The sequence below is a fragment of the Curcuma longa genome, chromosome 11 (genome assembly GCF_044706935.1).
Source record: "Curcuma longa cultivar G26 ecotype Majalengka, Jawa Barat chromosome 11, ITB_CL_G26_1.1, whole genome shotgun sequence".
NCBI classification, from domain to species: domain Eukaryota; kingdom Viridiplantae; phylum Streptophyta; class Magnoliopsida; order Zingiberales; family Zingiberaceae; genus Curcuma; species Curcuma longa.
In genome coordinates, this window is record NC_133871.1 from 3,420,084 (window position 1) to 3,441,296 (window position 21,213).

Genomic DNA, 21,213 nt, shown 5'->3' on the forward strand with positions numbered 1-21,213 from the left:
AAAAAAATAAAATTGCACCGTCACAATAAAGCTAAAGCTAAACTTAAGTAAAAAATGGAATCTGTCACCCCAGTGACTCCATACGATCAATCATACAATCATTTGTAAGGAGGTAAATCGAGAAGTTACAGTTGACCACTACAAGGAAGACATTATCTCGACTTTGCTAAGATTTAATTCTTGTCCACTTCAATAAGTATATTTCGTAATAACCAATTCAATCTGAGCAAAGCTGAAGCTAAACGATGTTATAAGTTGAGGATAAAATTCGAAGAATTATTAAATTTTATGAACATTTTGACCATTTAAAAAAAATTAAATGATATTTTTGAAAAATCAAAAAAATCTCAAGAGGGTGGTAAAAGGAAAATTTTCCAAAGAAAAAAACATAATTAGCAAAATAAGATAGGAAATTAAATAGTAAAACGGGTAAAATAAAAAAAACACCCTTCATTATTAGAATTGTCAATTAAAAAGCCTGTTCTACGAAAATACTTTAAACTTTTATTGTATCAAATATTATATAGCTACTACAAGGAATAAAAATAAATTGATTTAAACTTTTTTTTATAAAGAAATTTTATTAACTCAAATAAAATTATTTTAAGATAGTTAAAATAATTGTAAAATTAACATTTTTATGGTCATTTCGATTGAAGCAACGCCCTTTTGATCAAAAGCGTCCTTTTAATTTTTATCCTAGTAAAATAATCAAGATTACAAGGGTAAATAGATATCAAGAAAATATTAATTATTAAAATTAAGGTTTTACTTATATATATTTATATACTGGTCTTCACTATTCCCCTTCAACTAAATCCTCCAAATCCACATTTGCAGATCTCTCTTCTTCTCTTCTCGTTTGCCGCTTCAAGATCCAATCTTTGGCCTCCAATGGCCGCATCCAAACCCTACAAGCTCTCCAAATCCGCTTCCACAAACCTAAACAGCTCCATTTCCTCCTCTTCCTCCAAAGCCCAACCTTCCTCTTCCCTCTCCTCCCATCTCGCAATGGTGGAGCTCAAGTCCCGGATCCTGGCCGCGCTCGCCAAGCTCTCTGACCGCGACACCTACCAGATCGCTGTGGAGGACCTCGAGAAGATGATCCGCGGCCTCTCCGCCGACGGCGTGCCGATGGTGCTCAATGCCCTCGTTCATGACTCCTCTTTGCCTTCGCCTGGCCTGCAAGATCCCGCCGGCTCGAAGAACGCATCTTTCCTCATCGCCCGCCGCGAGACGCTACGCCTCCTGGCGTTCCTTTGCGCCGCCCACACCGACGCGGCGTCTGCCCACCTGCCGAAGATCATCGCCCACATTGCTCGCCGAGTGAAGGATCCGGCTTCCGACTCCTCCGTCCGCGACGCGTGCCGTGATGCAGCCGGCTCGCTCGCGGATCTCTACCTCCGGCCCATGTTGGCGACGGCTGCGCAGGAGGAAGGCGCTGGCGCTGGTGCCACTGGTGGGTCGTCTCCCGTGGTGACGCTGTTCGTAAAACCTCTATTCGAAGCAATGGGGGAACAGAACAAGGCGGTACAGGGAGGGGCGGCAATGTGCCTCGCGAAGGTAGTCGAGTGTGCCCACTGTGCTGGTGGGGAGGGGGAAGAGGAGGGAATGACTGCGTCGGCAGGCGGGGCGATGTTCCAGAGGTTGTGCCCTAGGATCTGTAAGCTGCTTGGTAGTCAAAGCTTTTTAGCAAAGGGAGCCTTGCTTTCAGTTCTCTCTAGCTTGGCCAAGGTCAGTCTTTGGACTGTTCTGGTTTGTCGGCAGAACACATTCTGGTTGAGTGCTTTGTTTTACAATGCATCACTCTCCATAAGCCTAATAATCTCATCTGATTGGAGAAGAATCATCACTATAACATCCAAAATGGAGATCAAGTCTACTTTCATCTTTTAGTTTTTAGTTTTCTTATTTTCAGCTAACAGAACCTACAATGTTTGTCAGCTTTCTAGCCTAGTAGATGAGCAGAAGCTTATATAAGCTATTTTAGTACAATAGTTTCTCAATTTAATCCCAATTATGTGATTCTTAGCTATTAATAACTTTTTGTCCAAAGTACAAGATCATGGATTTTTTGCCTATTTGAATATGCCAGTGGAAATGTTTGCCTGAGCTCTAAGTATATAGTTTGCTGTGACTTTATGTAAATATCTAATTGACTGACACTGGTTGATAGTGTCTGAATGGTATCAAATTTCCTGTTTTCTTCATTACATAGTGAAAACTCATAACATTTTGGTCAGAGAAAAGTCATAACTTTCACTTTGTACATCCCACGAAGAGGCTTGAGTTTAAAATCTTGAAATGAATATCTAATCAATGTTTTTCTCAGGTTGGGGCAATTAGTATGCCGAGCATGCAACAAGTGCTGCAAAGTGTTTGTGAATGTCTTGAGAGTAGTGATTGGGCTACCCGTAAAGCTGCTGCTGACTGTCTGTGTGTTTTAGCCTCACACTCGAGCCATTTGATTTCTGATGGGACTTCAGCAACGATAGCTGCTCTTGAGGCTTGCCGTTTTGATAAGGTTACTTCTCTTAGTTCATTCAAATTTATTTTTGCCTGCCTGTATCTGGCATAACACACAAATACTTAGGTAAATAAAATATCGAAACATGATCTTCGAGTCAAATACTCAAGCTTGGCTACTATTGTCATTGTGCATGCATCTGATGAGACACATACCTAATCGAACAGAGTCAACTCAACATGATCTCTAACAACAATTTGTCAAAGACTATATTGCTTTGTTTGCTAGGTTTGCCAATTCATTGGTTCATCTTCCAGGTAAAACCTGTCAGAGATAGTATGACGGAGGCATTACAGGCATGGACGAATATCACAGTACAAATCAAGAATGTAGTATCAGGAGATTCAAAAGGCATGTGTATTGAACTTCAATTTTTTAACACCACCATATTTATTTAATTCCCTTACCTTATAACACTAGTTGTACTTTTTGGTGGTGAACATTACTGCAGATTCTAGAAATCGTGATGTATCTGCTAAAGACGAGACAACATATCATAAAAGGTCCAGCCCTAGCAAAGAATCAGAATCCAAAAGCACATCTGCTGGTTCTCCACCAACTGAAAACGATTCTATATCCAAGGGAAAAGGTACTAACATACCAGAGAAAGCAGTGGTAATGTTAAAGAAAAAGGCACCATCTTTAAGTGATAAAGAATTGAACCCAGAATTCTTCCAAAAGCTCGAGAAAAGGAGTCAAAATGACTTTCCTGTAGAAGTAGTGGTACCTCGTAAGTTCTTACAATCTTCTGATTCACAAAATGAAGACAGGTCAAAAGCAACTTATATTAATCCAATGGGAACATCGAATGGCACTGGAGCAATGCTTCAGGAATCAGGTGACACTAATGCACATAACAATTTAAATTATCAGAATTCAGTGAAACGTATAAGGGATCACAATAAGTTGCAAGATCTGCTCGATCTTGCTCAAGACACTGGGACAGATCAAAGAGGATTCATTGAAAAAGAATCAAAAGCAAAAATCTCTGATGTTGATAGATCAGAAGTTGTTGCGGATCCCTCTCCTGGCCGTGTTAATGTTACAAGACCTGATGTGCATGCTGAAGGATCCTTTATGGGCAACAAATCAAATTGGTCTGCGATACAGAGGCAGCTTGCCCAATTAGAGAGGCAACAATCAAGTCTTATGAATATGTTACAGGTTTGTCTGCTGATAAACGATGTTATTCTTTACCTTGCTTCTTTATCTGAGATGCAATTAAATATTTTTCCTTCTGTCAATGCATACACAAATGTCTTACAGAACCATTCAATTTTTGTTGATTTCTTTTGGAACGTTGTCAAGTGCATATTCTTTGAGTATCAGTTGCAGTGTTTTTAATGGTGCTAGGTACAACTACACACTAAGTGGTCGTAGGGTTTAGGGTCAAGGTCCATGTCTACACCTAAGAGTAGGGTTTAGGGTCAAGGTCCATGTCTACACCTACAAGTAGGGTTTAGGGTCAAGGTCCATGTCTACACCTAAGAGTAGGGTTTAGGGTCAAGGTCCATGCCTACACCTAAGAGAGGCGAGGCATATATTGTCTAAATATCAAAATTTATCTTGAAAAGGTGATATGACAGAGCTGAGAATGCTAAGATGGATGTGTGAACTTACTAAAAAGGATAAAGTAAAAAAAAAAAAACTATTATTTTAGAGCGATATGGGCAACTTCAATAGTTGAAAAATAAGAGAAAATAGGTTAACATGGTATGGGCATATTAAAAAATGATTGATAAATGGTATCTACACATGGAATATGAGTGATAGTATTGCATAGAGTAATAAAGTTCATGTAACCAATCAAAGCAGTTGTTACATACACCACTGCTTTAAGATGAAGATGATGATTTATGCATGTTTAAATATAACTACACTTCATATAGCACAAATTCACACTAAGTTAACACATCAAATCATCTATTAGTAAGTAAATCAAAAATCGACCTGAAAAAATGAAATATATAAAGCTGCACTAGTGTAAATTTAAAACAATATGCCAGTAAGTAAATTGATCTATAAAAATTCAATTGTATAATCAAAATTTATTCTAATACTATGACTGTGTCCACAAGATATGATATTGTATTATTAGTCAAAGTATCAATATCGCTATCACCACCAGTCAGGTATATGATATTATAAATTTAAATTATCCAAAGAACACAATTATCATCTGCATCTAGGAAAAGTTCAGAATCGTTCGTTCAAACTTTTTTTCTTTTTTCTTGCTTTTGCTATAGATCATGGAGAACATACCAACTCATTCATACAACAGGTCAAGCAAAGGAACATAACTCCTCAAAGAGCCCAAGGTGTGGCATTAGTGCCTTTGCTCCTAGGCGAATCATTTTCGTCACTGATCTATTAACTCACAAGATCACTCTCCTTTTAAGTTGATTGCCTATAAGAGCAGTTTACCATGGATACTGCATATGCTGATATCTTTCTTCTTGCAAACAATTATGATTGTTTCTCCATTAGGGATAACATTTATCAATTTTTTCTCATCTTCAAATATAACTGAAATTTCTTCACTTAATTGCATAGCTTGTGATATGGTATGTTGCTTCCCGTGAATCAGAGGCTATATCTTTTAGTCTGACATAGTTCTTTCAGCTGTGTATTTTTCTGATGATGCCTCAATGATACCTTAAAATGTGCCACAATACTCCAACCAGGTGAGATCTACAAGATGGATATTTTCCTACAAATTTGTCATGCTGCTTCGGATAAAATATAACTCGTCTATTCTCCAGTGAATTCCAAATACTAATTAACTCTGTTCAATCTACTTTTAGTTTGTAAAATTTTTACTATTTTATTTCTTTGACATTGGAAGAACCAAATATGCTACTACACAAGTTGGTATTTTTGGTCGGTTTCTGATTCTCAAGCTTCCATTGAATTCCTGTGAGTGACGACTGAATTTTAAGCTCAGTGTCTTGAAGTAATCTTGACATGTACACCCCTATGAAAGATTTTCTGTCTCTTTTTGCATATTGTCCGCTTAATTGGTGGCACGATGTTGCACTTTACAAGCCTGTATACTATTTAGGTTTTTAAAACCATATAAGATCCAGATAAAACTATATAAGAATCACCGACTTTCGTAGGGGTCCTACATTCATACTATTGTATTTGCTTGTCTTTGTGATCACCCACTTCTCGTGCATATCTTCGTTAATGCAGGACTTTATGGGAGGCTCCCATGATAGCATGGTAACTCTGGAAAATCGAGTCAGAGGTCTTGAGCGAGTTGTCGAAGAAATGGCTCGTGATTTGACATTTTCATCTGGAAAAAGAGGTGGAAACATGATGCATGGGTTTGACAGGTCTCCAGGTAGGTCGTTGGGCAAGTTCAATGGCCTGTATGATTTTTCCAGCTCAAAGTTTGGCAGGGGCAGTGAGGGGCGCCTTCCTTTCTCGGAACGGTTTTATCAATCAGACAATGTTGCTTCTGGAATGAAGGGAAGAAGTTTCTCTTGGAGGTCAGAATCTGAAGCGTGGGATTCCTATGGTCAGCCAAGAAATGGCCCTATGAACTCTAGAAGAGGTTATGGTACTTCTCCAGGGGATAATCGGGTACCTAGAACTGATCATGAGACGAATCAATTCAGTGGCAGGCGGGGCTGGGAAAAGGGATCCGGGCCATTTAGGCTCGGCGAAGGGCCATCAGCAAGAAGTGTTTGGCAAGCTTCAAAGGACGAGGCTACTTTAGAAGCTATACGGGTAGCTGGAGAAGACAACGGAACTTCTAGAACTGCAGCAAGAGTAGCTGTTCCAGAACTAGATGCTGAGGCTTTAACTGATGAAAATCCGGGGCCAGACAAAGGTCCACTTTGGGCATCTTGGACTCAAGCTATGGATTCACTCCATGCTGGGGATGTCGATTCAGCTTACGCAGAGATTTTGTCTACTGACGATGCCTTGCTACTTGTAAAGCTGATGGATAAATCTGGTCCAGTTTTCGATCAGCTGTGTGGTGAAATTGCGATTGAAGTCTTGCATGCAATTGGGCAGTTTATAACGGAAGAAAGCTTGTTTGATATTGCTTTAAGCTGGCTCCAACAGGTATCCGTATTCGACGCATGAAATTCGTTGCTCATTCTCTATTACACTAGCTCCGCATAGTTAACAATTCTATGTTTATGTTGCAGTTACTGGACCTCCTTGTTGAGAACGGAGCTGACTTCCTCAACATTCCTCTCGACTGGAAGAGAGAGATCTTGTTGAATCTCCATGAAGCTTCTGCTCTAGAACCGCCAGAGGACTGGGAAGGGGCATCACCTGATCAACTAATGATGCATTTGGCTTCCGCCTGGGGTCTCAACTTGCAACAGCTTATCAAGTAGAGCATGTAAGCAGTATCTCAACGTAATCGATTGACAAATCTTCCAATTCCTGGCCAGCTTGGTTTAGTACAATTGTGTTAAATATGTAATCGAATCTGAGAGAGAAATGTAGCCTTCTATTGCACATAAGCAACAACTTTTCTTAGGATGGAGATTGTGCTAGTTTTTGTTTTTGCTGAGTTCTTACACTTTTATGTTCAAACAGTAAAAGCAAATATATTCTCTGATATGTGAATTTGTTATTTTTGTTTTGAATTCCTTATTATTTGAATTGGAAGCAAAGGTTATCGAACTCGAGTTGGATATACAAAATCATATTTAGTACAAATAAATTCATGAAAGATTGCAGATGCTATAAATGCAAATGAAATGTAGTTGTGTATTCTACATCTCAGTCTTGCATTGATGGGCTAAATACTGTCAAGCTCATTCAACTCTATTCTCTGCTTGATTCTGGATAACTGTTTGAATCAAACAATTCATCATGCGCCTCGCTAGCATTTTTTGCCTTTTAGATCAGAGGTAGAGGAGATTGAACATTATGGGATTTTAAAACATCTATGCCCTGCGTTAAAATTTGAGTAAAAATGAAATGGACGCTCATAATGATTTTATCGTAAAAAATACCTTTTGATTCATTGTTATTGTACCGGTTATTAGTAACTACTCTAACGTATAAAAGTTATCAAATAGTTATTTTAAGATGAATTTAGAATTTAAAATTTAAGATTTACAACGTGTAGAACTTACCAAATAGTTGTTTAAACATGTACAAGTTATTTAGCAATTGCTACAATGTATTTAGAGGTGAGTTTAAAATTTTCACCGTGTAAAAACTACCAGTAGCTGCTACAATATGTAGAAGTTACCTAGTAACTATTATAATGTATTTAGGATGAGTTTAGGATTTATAATTTAATGTTTTGAACACTATTATATCAAAATAATATTTATCAACTTATATCAAAATAATTGAAACTTTATCAAAATCATGTTAAAATAGTTATAAAAGCTATTATGTAGCTACTACAATCCTAAATTTTAAACTTTAAACTCTAAACCCTAAACACGTGTAGTAACTACTGAATAATTTTTACACGTTATAGCAACTATTCGATAACTTCTACTCGATGTAAATCCTAAACTTCATTTTAAACATGTTGTAATAACTACTTAGTAGCTTTTATACATTGTAATACCTACCAATGATTACTACAACAAGATCAAAGGATATTTTTAAGATAAAATTGTTGATGGATGTCCATTTGATTTTTTTTTAAAGGACACATTTCTCTTAATTTAGCATGTTCTTTTAATTTTTGCCTTTCAAATTTCACCTCAACGTTAAAATTTTTTGTTATACATTGAATTAAAATTAAGGGGAATCATTTTTACCTATTCCATTTGAAATCATTTTAAGGTAGAGCAAAAAAGAATATTTCAAATATTAGATTACCAATCGAATACTATTTCAATATTTAAAAAAAATTCTTTAAGTTTTCTACTTATTATATTCTAGCAAAAAAATTAAAAACCCCAATTATAATATTATCAAAAAGGTATTCCTCTTTTAAAAATTATGAAAGATCCATTTTTATGACATGAGTGTATATGGAATTTTAATTGTCCTATAAGTATGGTTGAATTGATTAATATAAACTTATTGAAATGGACAAAGATCGAATCTCAATGAAGTAAGGACAATAATATCTCTCTATAGTGTCCAATTTACCTTACTTTCATAGATGGTCATAAGATCGACCGTGTAAGGCTACTGAAGTGATATATTTTATCTTTTATTGAAGTATATAAATTTTAGTTAAATTGCACTTTTAAGCCTAACCTTGTTTTTGCTTTTAGACTAAGAAATAGCAATAAACATCATTATCATCGACAAGCATTCGTAGTCCTATCATATAACCATACATAAAGCATCGAACAGTTACCAAACTCGATGAGTCCAATATTATTATTTATAGTTACCAATGGTTTCAAGAACTTGGATGAACTCGACCAAAGAACATGGGTGGTTGGTTATATTGAATTACCCCTAACATGAAGCAGTGAATTCAAACATTGAAAAGTTTGAGACATACTGTTTTTCATGAATCCTTATAGTATTCGAAAATAACCTTATTCGACAGAGAGTTCCTCCAGACACATCTACGTTGAAAGACTTGAGAGCTAAAGCATATTTAGATTACAGATCTCCGCCGAAACATCGAACTGTCAGTCAATTGCTGCAATAGCAAAGAAAATCTTCTGATCATAGAATCATCATTCCTTGAGAGGTTCCTTTTCTTCCCCAGAGAAGTAATCTTGCCTGAAATGTAAAATAAATCTGATTCAGCACATAGAACTAGAATTATGTCGACTTAATATACTTGAAGCTCCCATACTGAAGATAGGTGAGATAAATTAAGCAGCTAAAGAAATATGTTAATGTGCTCTTTCTTTCCTACTAGAGAAAAATGTTAGCATAAGCAATGGTTGGTTGGTATAGTGGTCGGGAGCTAGATCCAAAAGGGCGTGGGGGAATCTATATGAGGAGTTTAACAGTGTCGCTCCGGCCTGAATAACAATAGTCTCAAGCAATGTGGTGTGAGACATCTTGTGGTTAAGACAAAAAAAAAAAAAGAAGAGAGAAATATGTTGGCGTACCTGATTTTGCGAGACAGTTGATAAAGGCCAGTTCCAGCCATTGCGACATTTACACTAAACAAGTTCCAGTTCTTCTGCAATCTCAAGCAAAAACATAGATCAGCACTAGTTTTTTTCCCCAAATGAAACCCATGTAACAGTTTGTATTATTTTTAGGTTACAGAAAATGCTGCCATAGGAAAAAAGGTTAAATTTGTTAAACCATCAAAATCACAAGTTAATCGACCCATCAACTCAAACTCGATATATTGTTCCTTGTGAAACAGCAATTGATCATGCATATGATAGAATTACATGTTTTGTGTTTGATAATAAATAGATGTTGTCAAGAAGTAATTTCCTTACTGTAGTACAACTAATTTAGCACTAAATTAGTTTTTTTCCCTTCCCTTTTCATAATTCAAATAAACGCATCAACTCCACAGATATTTTGCCGATGCTAAGCCAATGACATTTTGTTGAGCGAAAAAGATGTATTCAACTAGAGGTGCATTTTGGAATTAACCAGAATCATCACAACCATTTACATGTGAATGGACATGATCTTGCTATATTGGATGTACATTTAGTGCAGAAATGAAATTATAATATAGCAATATACGCAAGCTAGAGCATAAACAAACAGAAAAGTTTCAAGTGGTATAATACAAAAGGTCATACCGGTGTAATGACCGTACTGTATCTGGACCAGATTACACCGGTGCAAGTAACAGCTGAGCACCAACGAAATTTGAGAAATCATGTTACAATGTAACCATGGAATCATAGGTAAAATATGCATGTTTAAATAGAGTACGATTAGTCAAGTGCCTGAACATACCGGCTTGCTGAGGATAAGAGATCTTTTCAGGTGGCTTGGAGAAGTCAGCAATGTTGGCAATGCTAATGCCCCATTTAAAAGTTGGAGCCCAGAAATGAACTAAGAAGAGAATAAGATTAATGATCTAACAAATTTATACCAAACATTATAATAAACGAAGAATTAAACCGAAGATCTACTGTATTTTATTGGATCTTCAAAAATGAAATGCGGATAAGAAATCACTTTGATGAAAAAATCATGTTAGTTTAGCTAATTTCATGCCATTGTACCACTTTAAAATTTTTGGACAAGAAACTCATCTAGCGATCTATTGCTTTATGATATCAGATTTTTTTTCCCCCTTTTTCTGAAGGGGAAAGAAAGGTGAGGACCAGACACAATATGTTAGTAGAACATTAATTATTGAGGGGGGCCAGATATTACTATTCCTACTTTGGTTTCATTGATTCAGATCAGCTATCTCATAGACATCTAATGTAGATAAACATTTGCATGGCAATATTTCGGTCAGTTTCGATCCCCAATGGTTTATATTCATAAAGGCATGGAACTATAAATGAATGTCATCATGTCCATTCTCATATCTATATCACCAATTAGCCAACTAGAATTTCTAACTTCTTCGAAGTTTCAGCTTAATGCCATGCCAACTTGAAACTCAAGTGCTGTGAATTTCACCACGTTCATAATCATATATCTACATGGACAATCAACAAATTACTATTTCAAACAAATTGACTTTTTTTTTCATAACTTTAATAGCAACACGAACTTGAAACTCAAATGCCCATTTATGCTGCTATTTGTACCCGTCACAATCATGAGTAACTTTTCATATTTCTAGTTTCCGAAACCTAATAAACTAGTTGTCCCGGTGAACTTGTAAGCAGGTTATTTTGAATGCAAATATACTGATAAAAATGTTGACGTCCCTATGTTAGATTTTGGTGAATTCTTCTGCTAGAATTATATGCAGCAACTGAGTTATGATAGCAGAACGAGGAATATATTCTTATATAAAAAACATAGATGTTGAATATCGAAGCAGGATTATTTTTGTGTAATTTATTTGGTCCAGTAAATGTAAATTACCCACCAGTTAGATTTGTATCAAATGCTTATATTTATTGGATCAAGCAGTGAGATAAAACAAAAATAAAGAACTGTTTATCTATAAACAGACACGAGGAAAATGATAACTAACTAGTTTTCGGTCCTGCAGGGTGATTCCATAAGGCTTGAATCTTTGAGGCAGCCATAAGATGCTTCCTGCTCTTCCTATATTCTGCCATCAAGTAAAGGAATGTCATTCTGACATAAAAATGATTTCCAAATTCCAAATATTATATTGCAAGGAAAAATATTTTTTTTTAGACCAACAAGGAGACATAATCGATAATAAGGCAGCAAACTTGACCACGGGTATATATTATTCTTGAATGGGAAAAATTATGGAAAGAAGGGGAAACACCGAAAAGAGATAGAAATTCCCAACTCAAATGCTAAAGGAAAAAAAAAGTTGAAGATATACCATTTAACATTGTAAGTAGTTGATAATAATCTACAAAAACAATTATGGCAACAACGGCAAAAGGAATTAGCTCCAGAACATCTCTAAAATTTATAATGTTTTCCTCGAAATGGGAAAAATCAAGTAGTCTTTCATTTATATTCCTTCTCATTTCTGACTTTCCGATTCAATTCTAAGAAGCAACAAACACTAGTCAGACAACTCACTGCTCTATGTTTGCAGCTTTACTCTTCCTGAATCTCGCTTAGAACAACAAAAGGGACACGATCGAGGTTGTTATTGCCTCAAATTAGGTCATACGTATGCCTCCATAACACGGTAAAATATCTGAAACAAGAAAGAGGTTATCACTTGATCTATGACTTCATTATCATCCTCGTGACTTACGATTTAACTTCATTGCAATCCAACAAATGATTAACTGTATGAAAGAAGCTTTTTTTTTTCATCCAGCGATCCATTTCTTGTACCGGATTCAAGTTTATTACAATATAAATCTCGATTTGCTATGGCTGAGAAATCAAAAAGGGCCTTGACCGGCGGAATCTGGAAGCATCAAAACGAAGACCGAAACGGAAACCATAAAACAAGAAAAAAGGGAATAATAAGATTGAAATCGCCTGCCAAAACAGAAGATAATTACGCAAGGGGCTCCAAAGTTAATACCTGAAAAAAATGAGAAGCAAAAGATCTGCTTTCCTCCCGATCCGATGGAAGAAGGAGAAGGTGAAAAGGGCAAGCCAAAAGGAAGACGCCGCTGGTCTGTTTCTTAATATTAATCGGAGAAGGAGACCGCTTCGACGCTATCCAACCAAAAGCCACGAATAAATATGGAAATAATAAACAGGAATCACATTTCACTTCGCCCCTCAAAGTTTAGTTTTCTTCAATTTTACACACGATCTATGTCAATCATTTTTAGCCACTCAATTTATTTGATAGGGCCACGCCGTAAAGGTCGGGTGTCCTCGAATAGAATAATAAAAATATTAAATATTTAAATTTGATTCAAACCTCAAATAACTTAAGCTTAATTTGAAATAAATTTCGAGTTCGATTCAGTTGGAATTATTCGAAATCTTGATTAAGCATAATCAAGTTATAATTTAAAATAACTTAAATTCAATTTCAATTTGAATGTATTTAAATTAAAATTATAAAAATTTATGAATAATTAAATAAAATATTATAAATTTATATTCAATTAGAAAATATTATTGAGCAGGTTCGAATTCGATTCAAATTTGATAATTTTAAATATAAATTAAAATTTTTTTGAATCACTTCAAAAAGCTAAATCTTATTCGTTAACTATTACGGAGTTGTTTCAACTATGAAGTCTATATTACCCCTGTACGACTTAGATTTCTTATAAAAAAATGCTAAATCTTAGTTATCATTGATTAGAAAGTTGGAAATTTTCCATCGACCATCAAGGTCTATCTGGAAGTGCACGCAGCGACCAGTCCAAACGTCCAGCATCCTTTGATTACACTCTCCATTTGGAAGAAAATTATTACAAATACGTCGTAGATAGGGATCGAACTGCAGGTGCCTGGGTGACAATCTGGATATCCTACCGTGGCACCATTACCCTGGAGATTTAGATTTCTTATAATAGATAGATCATGCATGAAAAAATTAAAATATGTGTCTTAAGTTAGGGATGATAATTTCCTTTTATATATATATATATATATATATATATACATATATATATATATATATATATATATATATATATATATATATATATATATATATATATATATATTATAGTGTTAATTTTTAAAAATCAATATTTCAGTCATGTAGGATTTCAAAGAACAATACTATTGGTTGATACTCAAAGTTGATTATCAAATAAGAAACAAGTTGATAGTTAGATGGAATAAAAAAATTATTAGTATAAAGAATATTCGAACATCTAATGAGATGGAGATGGATAATAGTGTAGCTATGATCTTCAATTACCCCTAAATTAGTAGGGTTAGACTGGACTATTTTATTTTTTTTTGAATTTTGATTCAATATATTAATATAAAATTATTGGATTGCAGTGGGCTCTAGTCCAGTGCAGCTCAGCACTAGCTACACCATTAGGGATGAGGCATTAGAATCCAATTCTTCGATTGATACAAGATGAAAGTTGAATACTTAATGAGATGGAGATGAAGATAAGGATGAATATAATAAATAAAAATAGTTCAAATGAAATCCAATCCAAATCAAATTCATTGTCATCCCTAATCTTGGCCCAGGACAATCTAGATTTCTTGTGGTGGGTTAGGCATGGGAAAAGCTATGATGCCCTTAGAGATGGAAAAGTTTTATTTTCTCAACCTTTTAACTTGAGTTTTTATCTATTTACTGAAATCCAATCCAAATCAAGATGGAGTTCGAAAAGTTTTATTGATATCAATGGGTTGAACCGATAACCGATCACGTGATTTCGTCCATGTCAAACTATTACCGTTTCACTCGATTTATCAATTTGAACCTATTTCGACTTTAAAGAAATAGATTCTCATGGTTTGTCCGTATACTCCCCACACTATGCGGTTCCTCGTGTCCCTGCTCTTCTGTCATCCTCCTCTTGTCCTCCTCCAAGCACGGTGGAATATCGAAGAACAAGAACAGGGAGATGCCAGAAACAAACATCTTCCACGTGAAGGCCGTCGAATCTCTGCCTCCTTTTGCCAAGTTCGTGTTTTGTTCGATCGGCGCAAAAGACCAGAAACCCCAAAAATTCGATCTGAGGTCGCCAAACTCTCTGCCGGAAGATGCTCTTCCGTTCATCCTCTGTTCTGTCGCAGTTTACCAGCAGAAGGATAAAGGCGGAAGAACAAAATGGCGAAACCTGACAAGGAAGAATGGTCCAAATCGAGGACAGCCCACAAATCGAGCTTTACTTATCTTTTTTCCTCCATTTCTTCCACCTGCTCGTCGTAGTCGCTCAAAAAGGCGCAGCTTTTTGGTTGGGTCGACGATAAAAATCACGCCTTGCAGTCTCTTGGTTCGTAGAAGAAGCGGAGGAGGAAGAAGGAGAATGGAGGCGAGGACTGTGGATTTGTTGTGTGTTGTTGTGTTTGTTGTAGGCGCCGCCATGGCGGACGCCGGAGATGGAGATGTGACAGCCTCTCCTGTGCTGAGGGGAAACGGTGGGCGGAGGGGCTGCCGGTTGGATCTGTCGAACGAGCTCTTCGGCGGGGTGGGCGACGCCTGCGTCCGTGGGGGGCTCGACCGGAGCCGGTGCTGCCCGGTGCTGGCAGCCTGGCTCTTTGCCGCGCACGCGCGCTCCGCGCTGGAACTCCCGGCGGCGTCGGAGGTGGAGGAGGACGACGGGGCGCCGATGATGCCGGAGGACAACCAGCAGTGCGTGAAGTCGCTGCAGAGCGCTCTGGAGAAGCGCGACATACGGCTGCCGCGGCCCAACGCCACCTGCGACACCGTGCTCTGCTTCTGCGGCATCCGCCTCCACCGCATCGGCCCGCTCCGGTGCCCAGCGGCGTTCAATCTCAGCGGCGGCGCCTCCGCCATCCCAACCGCTGCGGTCCTGAGGCTGGAGAGGGATTGCCAGAACGCGTCGTACGCCGGTTGCTCCCGCTGTCTTCGTTCTCTCGACAAGGTTCGATTTTTCCTTGCACAATCAATTCTCCATCATGTCGAATTCGCAATCATTCGATTAGATTACGGAATTCTACTCGTTTCTTAATTTTTGGATTCGCTAATCAATGATCTGTTCCGAAGCAGAAGAGAACAGGCCCCGTCATCTCCCTGTCCTACTTCATTAATTACTTCTGCGCAGGTGAAGAACGGGAACGGCGGCGGCGGCGACGGCGGTGATCGGGCGGCGAGGATGTTCGCGCGCGACTGCGAGCTGATGGGCCTGACGTGGCTGTTGGCGAGGAACAAGACGGCGTACATACCCACGGTTTCGGCCGTCCTCCGCGCGATGCTCTACACCGCCCGCCCGGCCTCCGACGGCGGAAGGTGCAGCCGGGACCTGGACAACATGCCCCTCGCCGTCGACTCCCTCCAATTCCAGCACTTCGGAGGAGACGATGTTATCTCCGCCGCCTTCTTCTCTGCTCGTCGGTCCGTTGACGTTCTCTTACTTGCTTCCTTCACCACGGCCATAGTCCTAGCTGGAGTACCCTTTCTCTAGGCCGGCGCCGGCGACTGATGCCACCGGTGAATTCAATTCTCAAACTAATTTCTGTCGCTAAAGATTACTCATTTTGATACTACGCAAATGATTTTGTTAAACTAATTCATGAGTTCAACACGATTGTTGTTTAAGAAGAAAAAACATGAGTAACATTTGAATCCAATAGCTTGAGATTTATCTCTAACTATAAAACCAAAGTCTGAGTAGACTCAGGGCATCTGGAGACTTTTCTTGGAGTAGTTGTTCTTCCGGCAAACCTCCACCAGCTTCTTCGCCTCCTCCACCCTCGAACTCTTCACCAGCGCATCCACCACCCCTTGCAAGAATGGCGCTCTCACAAAGCACCGCCTGCTCATGCCATCGTAGCAGCACCTCACCGCCCAATCGAGCTCACCGGTCTCGGAAAGGTATGGGATAAGAATCTCAAACGTCTGTTGATTGGGTGAGCAATCGTTCTTTGTGAAATCGAAGAACAGCTTCTTCGCCTCCTCCAAGTTCCCACCTTGGATGTGGCCTTTGAGCAAGGCATTGAAGGTGAAAGCATCAGGCTTCGGTCCGTTGCGCTTCATCTGGTCGACGACCTCGACGGCTTCGTGCGTTCTTCCTTTGGCGACCAGCCAACGCAGCTTCGCGTTGAAGCTCCTCGAATCGGGCTCGATGTTGTTCTCTCGCATCATCTCCCAAATCTTCTCCACTTCGGAAGGTTTGTTGATGTAGAAAGAGTGTAGAAGGGTGTTGCAGGTGATCAGATCGAGGGAGATCGCGTTCGTGTTCATTAGGTCGACCGTGCGCATAGCCGCCTCAAGGTCGCCCTTTTCGCAGAGAGCACCGATGAGGATGTTGTAGGAGATGTGATTAGGGGTGATCGAGGCGGGGATATCGCGGAAGGCCTCATCGAGGCCGTTGAGGTCGCCGGACTGGGCGTAGGCGGTGAGGAGGGCGTTGAAGGACTTGACGGTGCGGGGGGAGCCCAGATCGGGGAGCTGCCGAAAGGTGGCGGCTGCGTGGGCGGGCATCCCGGCCTTTCCGTAGAGGGAGATGAGGCGGACGCCGAAGCCCTCGCGAGAGAAGTCGGAGGAGAAACTCTTGTGGTGCTCGAGGATGGCCTCCACGGCGTCGGGCCGGCCACACTTGGCGAGGCGGCGGACGGAGATCTCGTAGATTCGGTGGTGGCAGCGGAAGCGGTAGGAGGAGGAGGCGGCGATGAAGGCAGCGGCGAGCTTGTCGGGGTCGCGCTCGTAGAAGAGCTTGTTGATGATGAGGGAGAGCCGCTCGGAGGACGTTCCAGGGTTAGGCTTATCGTTAGCTACCGACGAGGTAGTGATGGCGGTGGCGGTGGCGGTGGAGGTGAGGCGGCGGCGGAGGAGGAAGAGACAGCGAAAGCGAGTGGTCATCATCTTTAGCAATCTTCTGTTGCCCTAACGGCGGCGAAGATAGGTGAGGGTTTTAGAGAACCATTTGCTTTTGCAATTTGGTACCTTAATTCGTATAAATGATATAAAGAGCAAGGGGCTTTATAGAAACTTTTGAAAAAAAAGGATAAAAAGGTAAAAATAACTCTAATACGAATTAAGATCACTCTACCTGTCTACCATTGTTAAAAGTGCAGATTAAAATTATTTTAAATTGTCCCAACTTTAATTAAAATTATTATAATTTAAAATAATTTTGATCGAAATTATTTATAACGTTGTTAGAATTGCTCTAACTTCACTATTATAGTACTTTTGATCCAAATCATTACGATATAAAATCCTTTATTTTTTTTCATAAAAAATTAAAATTTATCACTCCAACAATTTCACCTTGTCAACCTTACAATCATCTATAACAAAATAAATCAAAAAACTATAATTAATCACAACAAAAAAAAATATTACTAAGCTTGATTGAATTTTAAACTTTTATCCTTTTCTACACATCTATTATAATCTACTCAACTATATCCCAAGACATAAAATACTTTATTTTTAAAATATAATTAAATTGATTATAATAAAATAAAATTATTAAAATAGATAAAGACAAAATTTTAATAAAATTGAGAGAATATGTTTTTCACCATATCCAACTAAATTTTTTAACTTACCTCTTGACAAATAATATAACAAAATGCTCTCCTCCTCCTCCTCCCCCTCCACCTCCACCTCCACCTCTGATCGCCAGCCCGTTGACGTCCTCTTACTCGCTTCCTTCGCCACGGCCATAGTCCTAGCTGGAGTTCTCTTTCTCTAGGCCGGCGCCGGTGAAGTTTCTTCTCAAACTAATTTCTGTCACTACAGATTACTCATTTGGACACGACGCAAATGATCTTGTTAAACTAATTCAGGTGTTCAATAGCGAATAGCTTGAGATTTATCTCTAATTAAACAGCCAAACTCTCAGTAGACTCGGGCAACCCGAGATTTGTCTTGGAGTAGTTGTTCTTCCGGCCAACCTCCACCAGCTTCTTCGCCTCCTCCACCCTCGAGCTCTTCACCAGCGCATCCACCAACCGCTGCAAAAATGACGCTCTCACAAAGCACCGCCTGTTCATGCCATCGTAGCAGCACTTCACCGCCCAATCGAGTTCACCGGCCTCGCAAAGGTATGAGATAAGAATCTCAAACGTCTGTTGATTCGGTGAGCACTCGTTCTTCGCGAAATCGAGGAACAGCTTCTTCGCCTCCTCCAAGTTCCCATCTTGGGTGTAGCCTTTGAGTAAGGCATTGAAGGTGAAAGCATCGGGCTTCGGTCCGATGCGCTTCATCTGGTCGACGATCTCGATGACTTCGTGCGTTCTTCCTTCGGCGACCAGCCAACGCAGCTTCGCGTTGAAGCTCCTTGAATTGGGCTCGATGTTGTTCTCTCGCATCATCGCCCAAATCTTCTCCGCTTCGGAAGGTTTGTTGTTGTAGAAAGAGTGTAGAAGGATGTTGCAGGTGATGAGATTGGGGGAGATTGCGTTCGTGTTCATTAGGTCGACCGTGCGCATAGCCGCCTCAAGGTCGCCCTTTTCGCAGAGAGCACCGATGACGATGTTGTAGGAGATGATATCAGGAGTGATCGAGGCGGGGATATCGCGGAAGGCTTCATCGAGGCCGTTGAGGTCGCCGGATTGGGCGTAGGCGGTGAGGAGGGCGTTGAAGGACTTGACGGTGCGGGGGGAGCCCAGATCGGGGAGCTGCCGAAAGGTGGCGGCTGCGTGGGCGGGCATCGCCGCCTTTCCGTACAGGAAGATGAGGCGGATGCCGAAGCCCTCGCGAGAGAGGTCGGAGGAGAAACTCTTGTGGTGCTCGAGGATGGCCTCCACGGCGTCGGGCCGCCCGCACTTGGCGAGGCGGCGGACGGCGACATCGTAGATGCGGTGGCGGCAGCGGAAGCGGTAGGAGGAGGAGGCGGCGATGAAGGCAGCGGCGAGCTTGTCGGGGTCGCGCTCGTTGAAGAGCTTGTTGATGGTGTCGGAGAGCGGCTCGGAGAACGTTCGAGGGTTAGGCTTATCGTCAGCTACCGACGAGGTAGTGACGGCGGTGGTGGTGGAGGTGAGGCGGCGGCGGAGGAGGAAGAGACAGCGAAAGCGATTGGTCATCATTTTTAGCAATCTTCTGCTGCCCTAACGGTGGCGAAGATAGCAGAGGGTTTTAGAGAACAATTTTTATTTTGCAATTTAGTACCTTAATTTGTATAAATGAGGCTTTGTATATAAACTTTTTACAATCTCTCCTTAATTCTTCTATCAAATTTATCAAATATTATTGAACAATATAGAAAAAAAAATAATTAAAATTACTTTAATATTAATTAAAATTACTATAATATTATTCAAAATTACTTCAACATGAATTAAACTTACTTTTAAAACAATTCCAATAGCGTCAAAATTATTCTAGTCAAACGACCCTAATTTTACTAAAATTACTATAACATAAAATTTTTTTTATTAAAATTATTCCAAAGCATTAAAATTGCTCCAATTTCGTTATTATGGTATTTTTTGCCAAAACAATTTTAATTAAAACTACTCCCAATAATTTTAATTAGAATTACTCCAATATTAATTAAAATTATTCTAATATTAATTAAAACTATTAATTTTTAGCCTACAACATCTTTTTCACGATAAAACATTCTTTTCATATCTTTTTAACAAATGATACCTTTTCAATGATCATAAAAACTAAGGATAGCCTTTTAGTTTTTACCCCTCAAAAAATATATTTAACTTCCAAAAGTTTTTATATTAAATCCCGATGATCAATTGACATTTTTTGATTAAAATATAGAGTTATATTATTGGCATCATTATATTTTTTGTGTTTGATTTTGTCTTGAAATTAAAACTGTTGTTGGGCGGAGATCATCCTCATAATTTAACATGTCTTGATTATTTGAGGCCTCACTTAATCAACTATGATTATATGAAATCTGGTTTTATTTTTTATGCTACACTTTGTTACTTTGTATTCATATAAGTCATGCAAATTAGATTTTAATTATATTTTCATATGCCAATTAAGATTGATTAAACCCTCATCTTATACTCTCGTGAATTGTAGAGAATTTTAATATTTTTTATTTTTTATAAGTCCGTGGATTGATCCGCCTAACTAGCAATCCTTCTTAGATTGAGGATTTCTCAATTTGTCAGGATGGTGGACCAATCTGCCCTATCTCGCCATATAATTGGTTTTTGACGGATTGCTAGTCCCACCATGGATTAATTCGTTTGACAACTTTATTTGTTTCTAAATTATTAGAATAAAATAGTCATTAAATTAGGTGATTTTTCTAAAATACTAAATTAATGATAAATTAGGTGAAATAACAATGTTGAGATATTTTTAAAAAAATATGAGATGAACCTATTTCAAATAGGACATCTCCCCCTCCTTCGCCTCCTCTACTGAGTCAAATGAGTATCCTAGTGATCTTATGTTAAGAAAGAACATCTTCAAGTATAATATGAATGAAAAGAAGATTATTTAGCATTACGATTTGCAAAAAGGTATGTTCCAGCTTAAGTATCATGAATTTCTTTGGCGTTCTTGTTTAGAAGAGAAACAAAGATTCTGAGCAATATAATTCAATAATCATGCTAATTGGGTAGAGTACAACATTGCAAAAGATGTGATCGACCTTTTGTCTTTATTGTTATTTATTCAA

At 38.8% G+C, this 21,213-nt stretch overlaps 5 protein-coding genes across 5 annotated transcripts; 2 read left to right on the forward strand and 3 right to left on the reverse strand.

Moving 5' to 3' along the window:
- The first annotated feature begins 848 nt into the window (after positions 1–848).
- LOC141839547 (microtubule-associated protein TORTIFOLIA1-like) lies at positions 849–7,131 on the forward strand. Its single transcript, XM_074727321.1, has 6 exons — positions 849–1,734; positions 2,333–2,524; positions 2,785–2,878; positions 2,979–3,691; positions 5,723–6,604; positions 6,691–7,131. Exons 1-6 carry the CDS (start codon positions 895–897, stop codon positions 6,883–6,885), a joined length of 2,916 nt encoding a protein of 971 aa, XP_074583422.1. The 5' UTR covers positions 849–894; the 3' UTR covers positions 6,886–7,131.
- A 1,763-nt stretch (positions 7,132–8,894) lies between these two features.
- Positions 8,895–12,683, reverse strand: LOC141839548 (mitochondrial pyruvate carrier 4-like). The gene is made up of 6 exons (XM_074727322.1): positions 12,567–12,683; positions 11,574–11,654; positions 10,367–10,465; positions 10,207–10,259; positions 9,547–9,620; positions 8,895–9,208 (listed from the first exon to the last, which is right to left on the reverse strand). Exons 2-6 carry the CDS (start codon positions 11,626–11,628, stop codon positions 9,163–9,165), a joined length of 327 nt encoding a protein of 108 aa, XP_074583423.1. The 5' UTR covers positions 11,629–11,654; positions 12,567–12,683; the 3' UTR covers positions 8,895–9,162.
- A 1,779-nt stretch (positions 12,684–14,462) lies between these two features.
- LOC141842261 (putative GPI-anchored protein At4g28100) lies at positions 14,463–16,168 on the forward strand. The gene is made up of 2 exons (XM_074730476.1): positions 14,463–15,528; positions 15,709–16,168. The coding sequence occupies exons 1-2, from the start codon at positions 14,545–14,547 to the stop codon at positions 16,066–16,068; spliced, it is 1,344 nt and encodes a 447-aa protein (XP_074586577.1). The 5' UTR covers positions 14,463–14,544; the 3' UTR covers positions 16,069–16,168.
- On the reverse strand, positions 16,156–17,473 carry LOC141842262 (small ribosomal subunit protein mL103 (rPPR7)-like). The gene has a single exon (XM_074730477.1). The coding sequence runs from the start codon at positions 17,466–17,468 to the stop codon at positions 16,281–16,283; it is 1,188 nt and encodes a 395-aa protein (XP_074586578.1). The 5' UTR covers positions 17,469–17,473; the 3' UTR covers positions 16,156–16,280.
- Positions 17,474–18,345: 872 nt separating this feature from the next.
- Positions 18,346–19,642, reverse strand: LOC141842072 (pentatricopeptide repeat-containing protein At2g18520, mitochondrial-like). Its single transcript, XM_074730290.1, has one exon. The coding sequence runs from the start codon at positions 19,640–19,642 to the stop codon at positions 18,437–18,439; it is 1,206 nt and encodes a 401-aa protein (XP_074586391.1). The 3' UTR covers positions 18,346–18,436.
- Between the last annotated feature and the right edge of the window lie 1,571 nt (positions 19,643–21,213).

What these genes read in the sequence shown, in the direction of transcription:
- LOC141839547 (XM_074727321.1), top strand. Translation starts at nt 895, where the DNA reads ATGGCCGCATCCAAACCCTACAAGCTCTCCAAATCCGCTTCCACAAAC. An exon ending in AGGCTTGCCGTTTTGATAAG is followed by an intron (nt 2,525 to 2,784) that starts GTTACTTCTCTT and finishes TTCATCTTCCAG; the next exon opens with GTAAAACCTGTCAGAGATAG. An exon ending in AGTATCAGGAGATTCAAAAG is followed by an intron (nt 2,879 to 2,978) that starts GCATGTGTATTG and finishes ACATTACTGCAG; the next exon opens with ATTCTAGAAATCGTGATGTA.
- LOC141839548 (XM_074727322.1), bottom strand. Translation starts at nt 11,628, where the DNA reads ATGGCTGCCTCAAAGATTCAAGCCTTATGGAATCACCCTGCAGGACCG. An exon ending in CTCTTATCCTCAGCAAGCCG is followed by an intron (nt 10,260 to 10,366) that starts GTATGTTCAGGC and finishes GTTGGTGCTCAG; the next exon opens with CTGTTACTTGCACCGGTGTA. An exon ending in CAACTGTCTCGCAAAATCAG is followed by an intron (nt 9,209 to 9,546) that starts GTACGCCAACAT and finishes TTTACATTTCAG; the next exon opens with GCAAGATTACTTCTCTGGGG.
- LOC141842261 (XM_074730476.1), top strand. Translation starts at nt 14,545, where the DNA reads ATGCCAGAAACAAACATCTTCCACGTGAAGGCCGTCGAATCTCTGCCT. An exon ending in GTCTTCGTTCTCTCGACAAG is followed by an intron (nt 15,529 to 15,708) that starts GTTCGATTTTTC and finishes ACTTCTGCGCAG; the next exon opens with GTGAAGAACGGGAACGGCGG.
- LOC141842262 (XM_074730477.1), bottom strand. Translation starts at nt 17,468, where the DNA reads ATGATGACCACTCGCTTTCGCTGTCTCTTCCTCCTCCGCCGCCGCCTC.
- LOC141842072 (XM_074730290.1), bottom strand. Translation starts at nt 19,642, where the DNA reads ATGATGACCAATCGCTTTCGCTGTCTCTTCCTCCTCCGCCGCCGCCTC.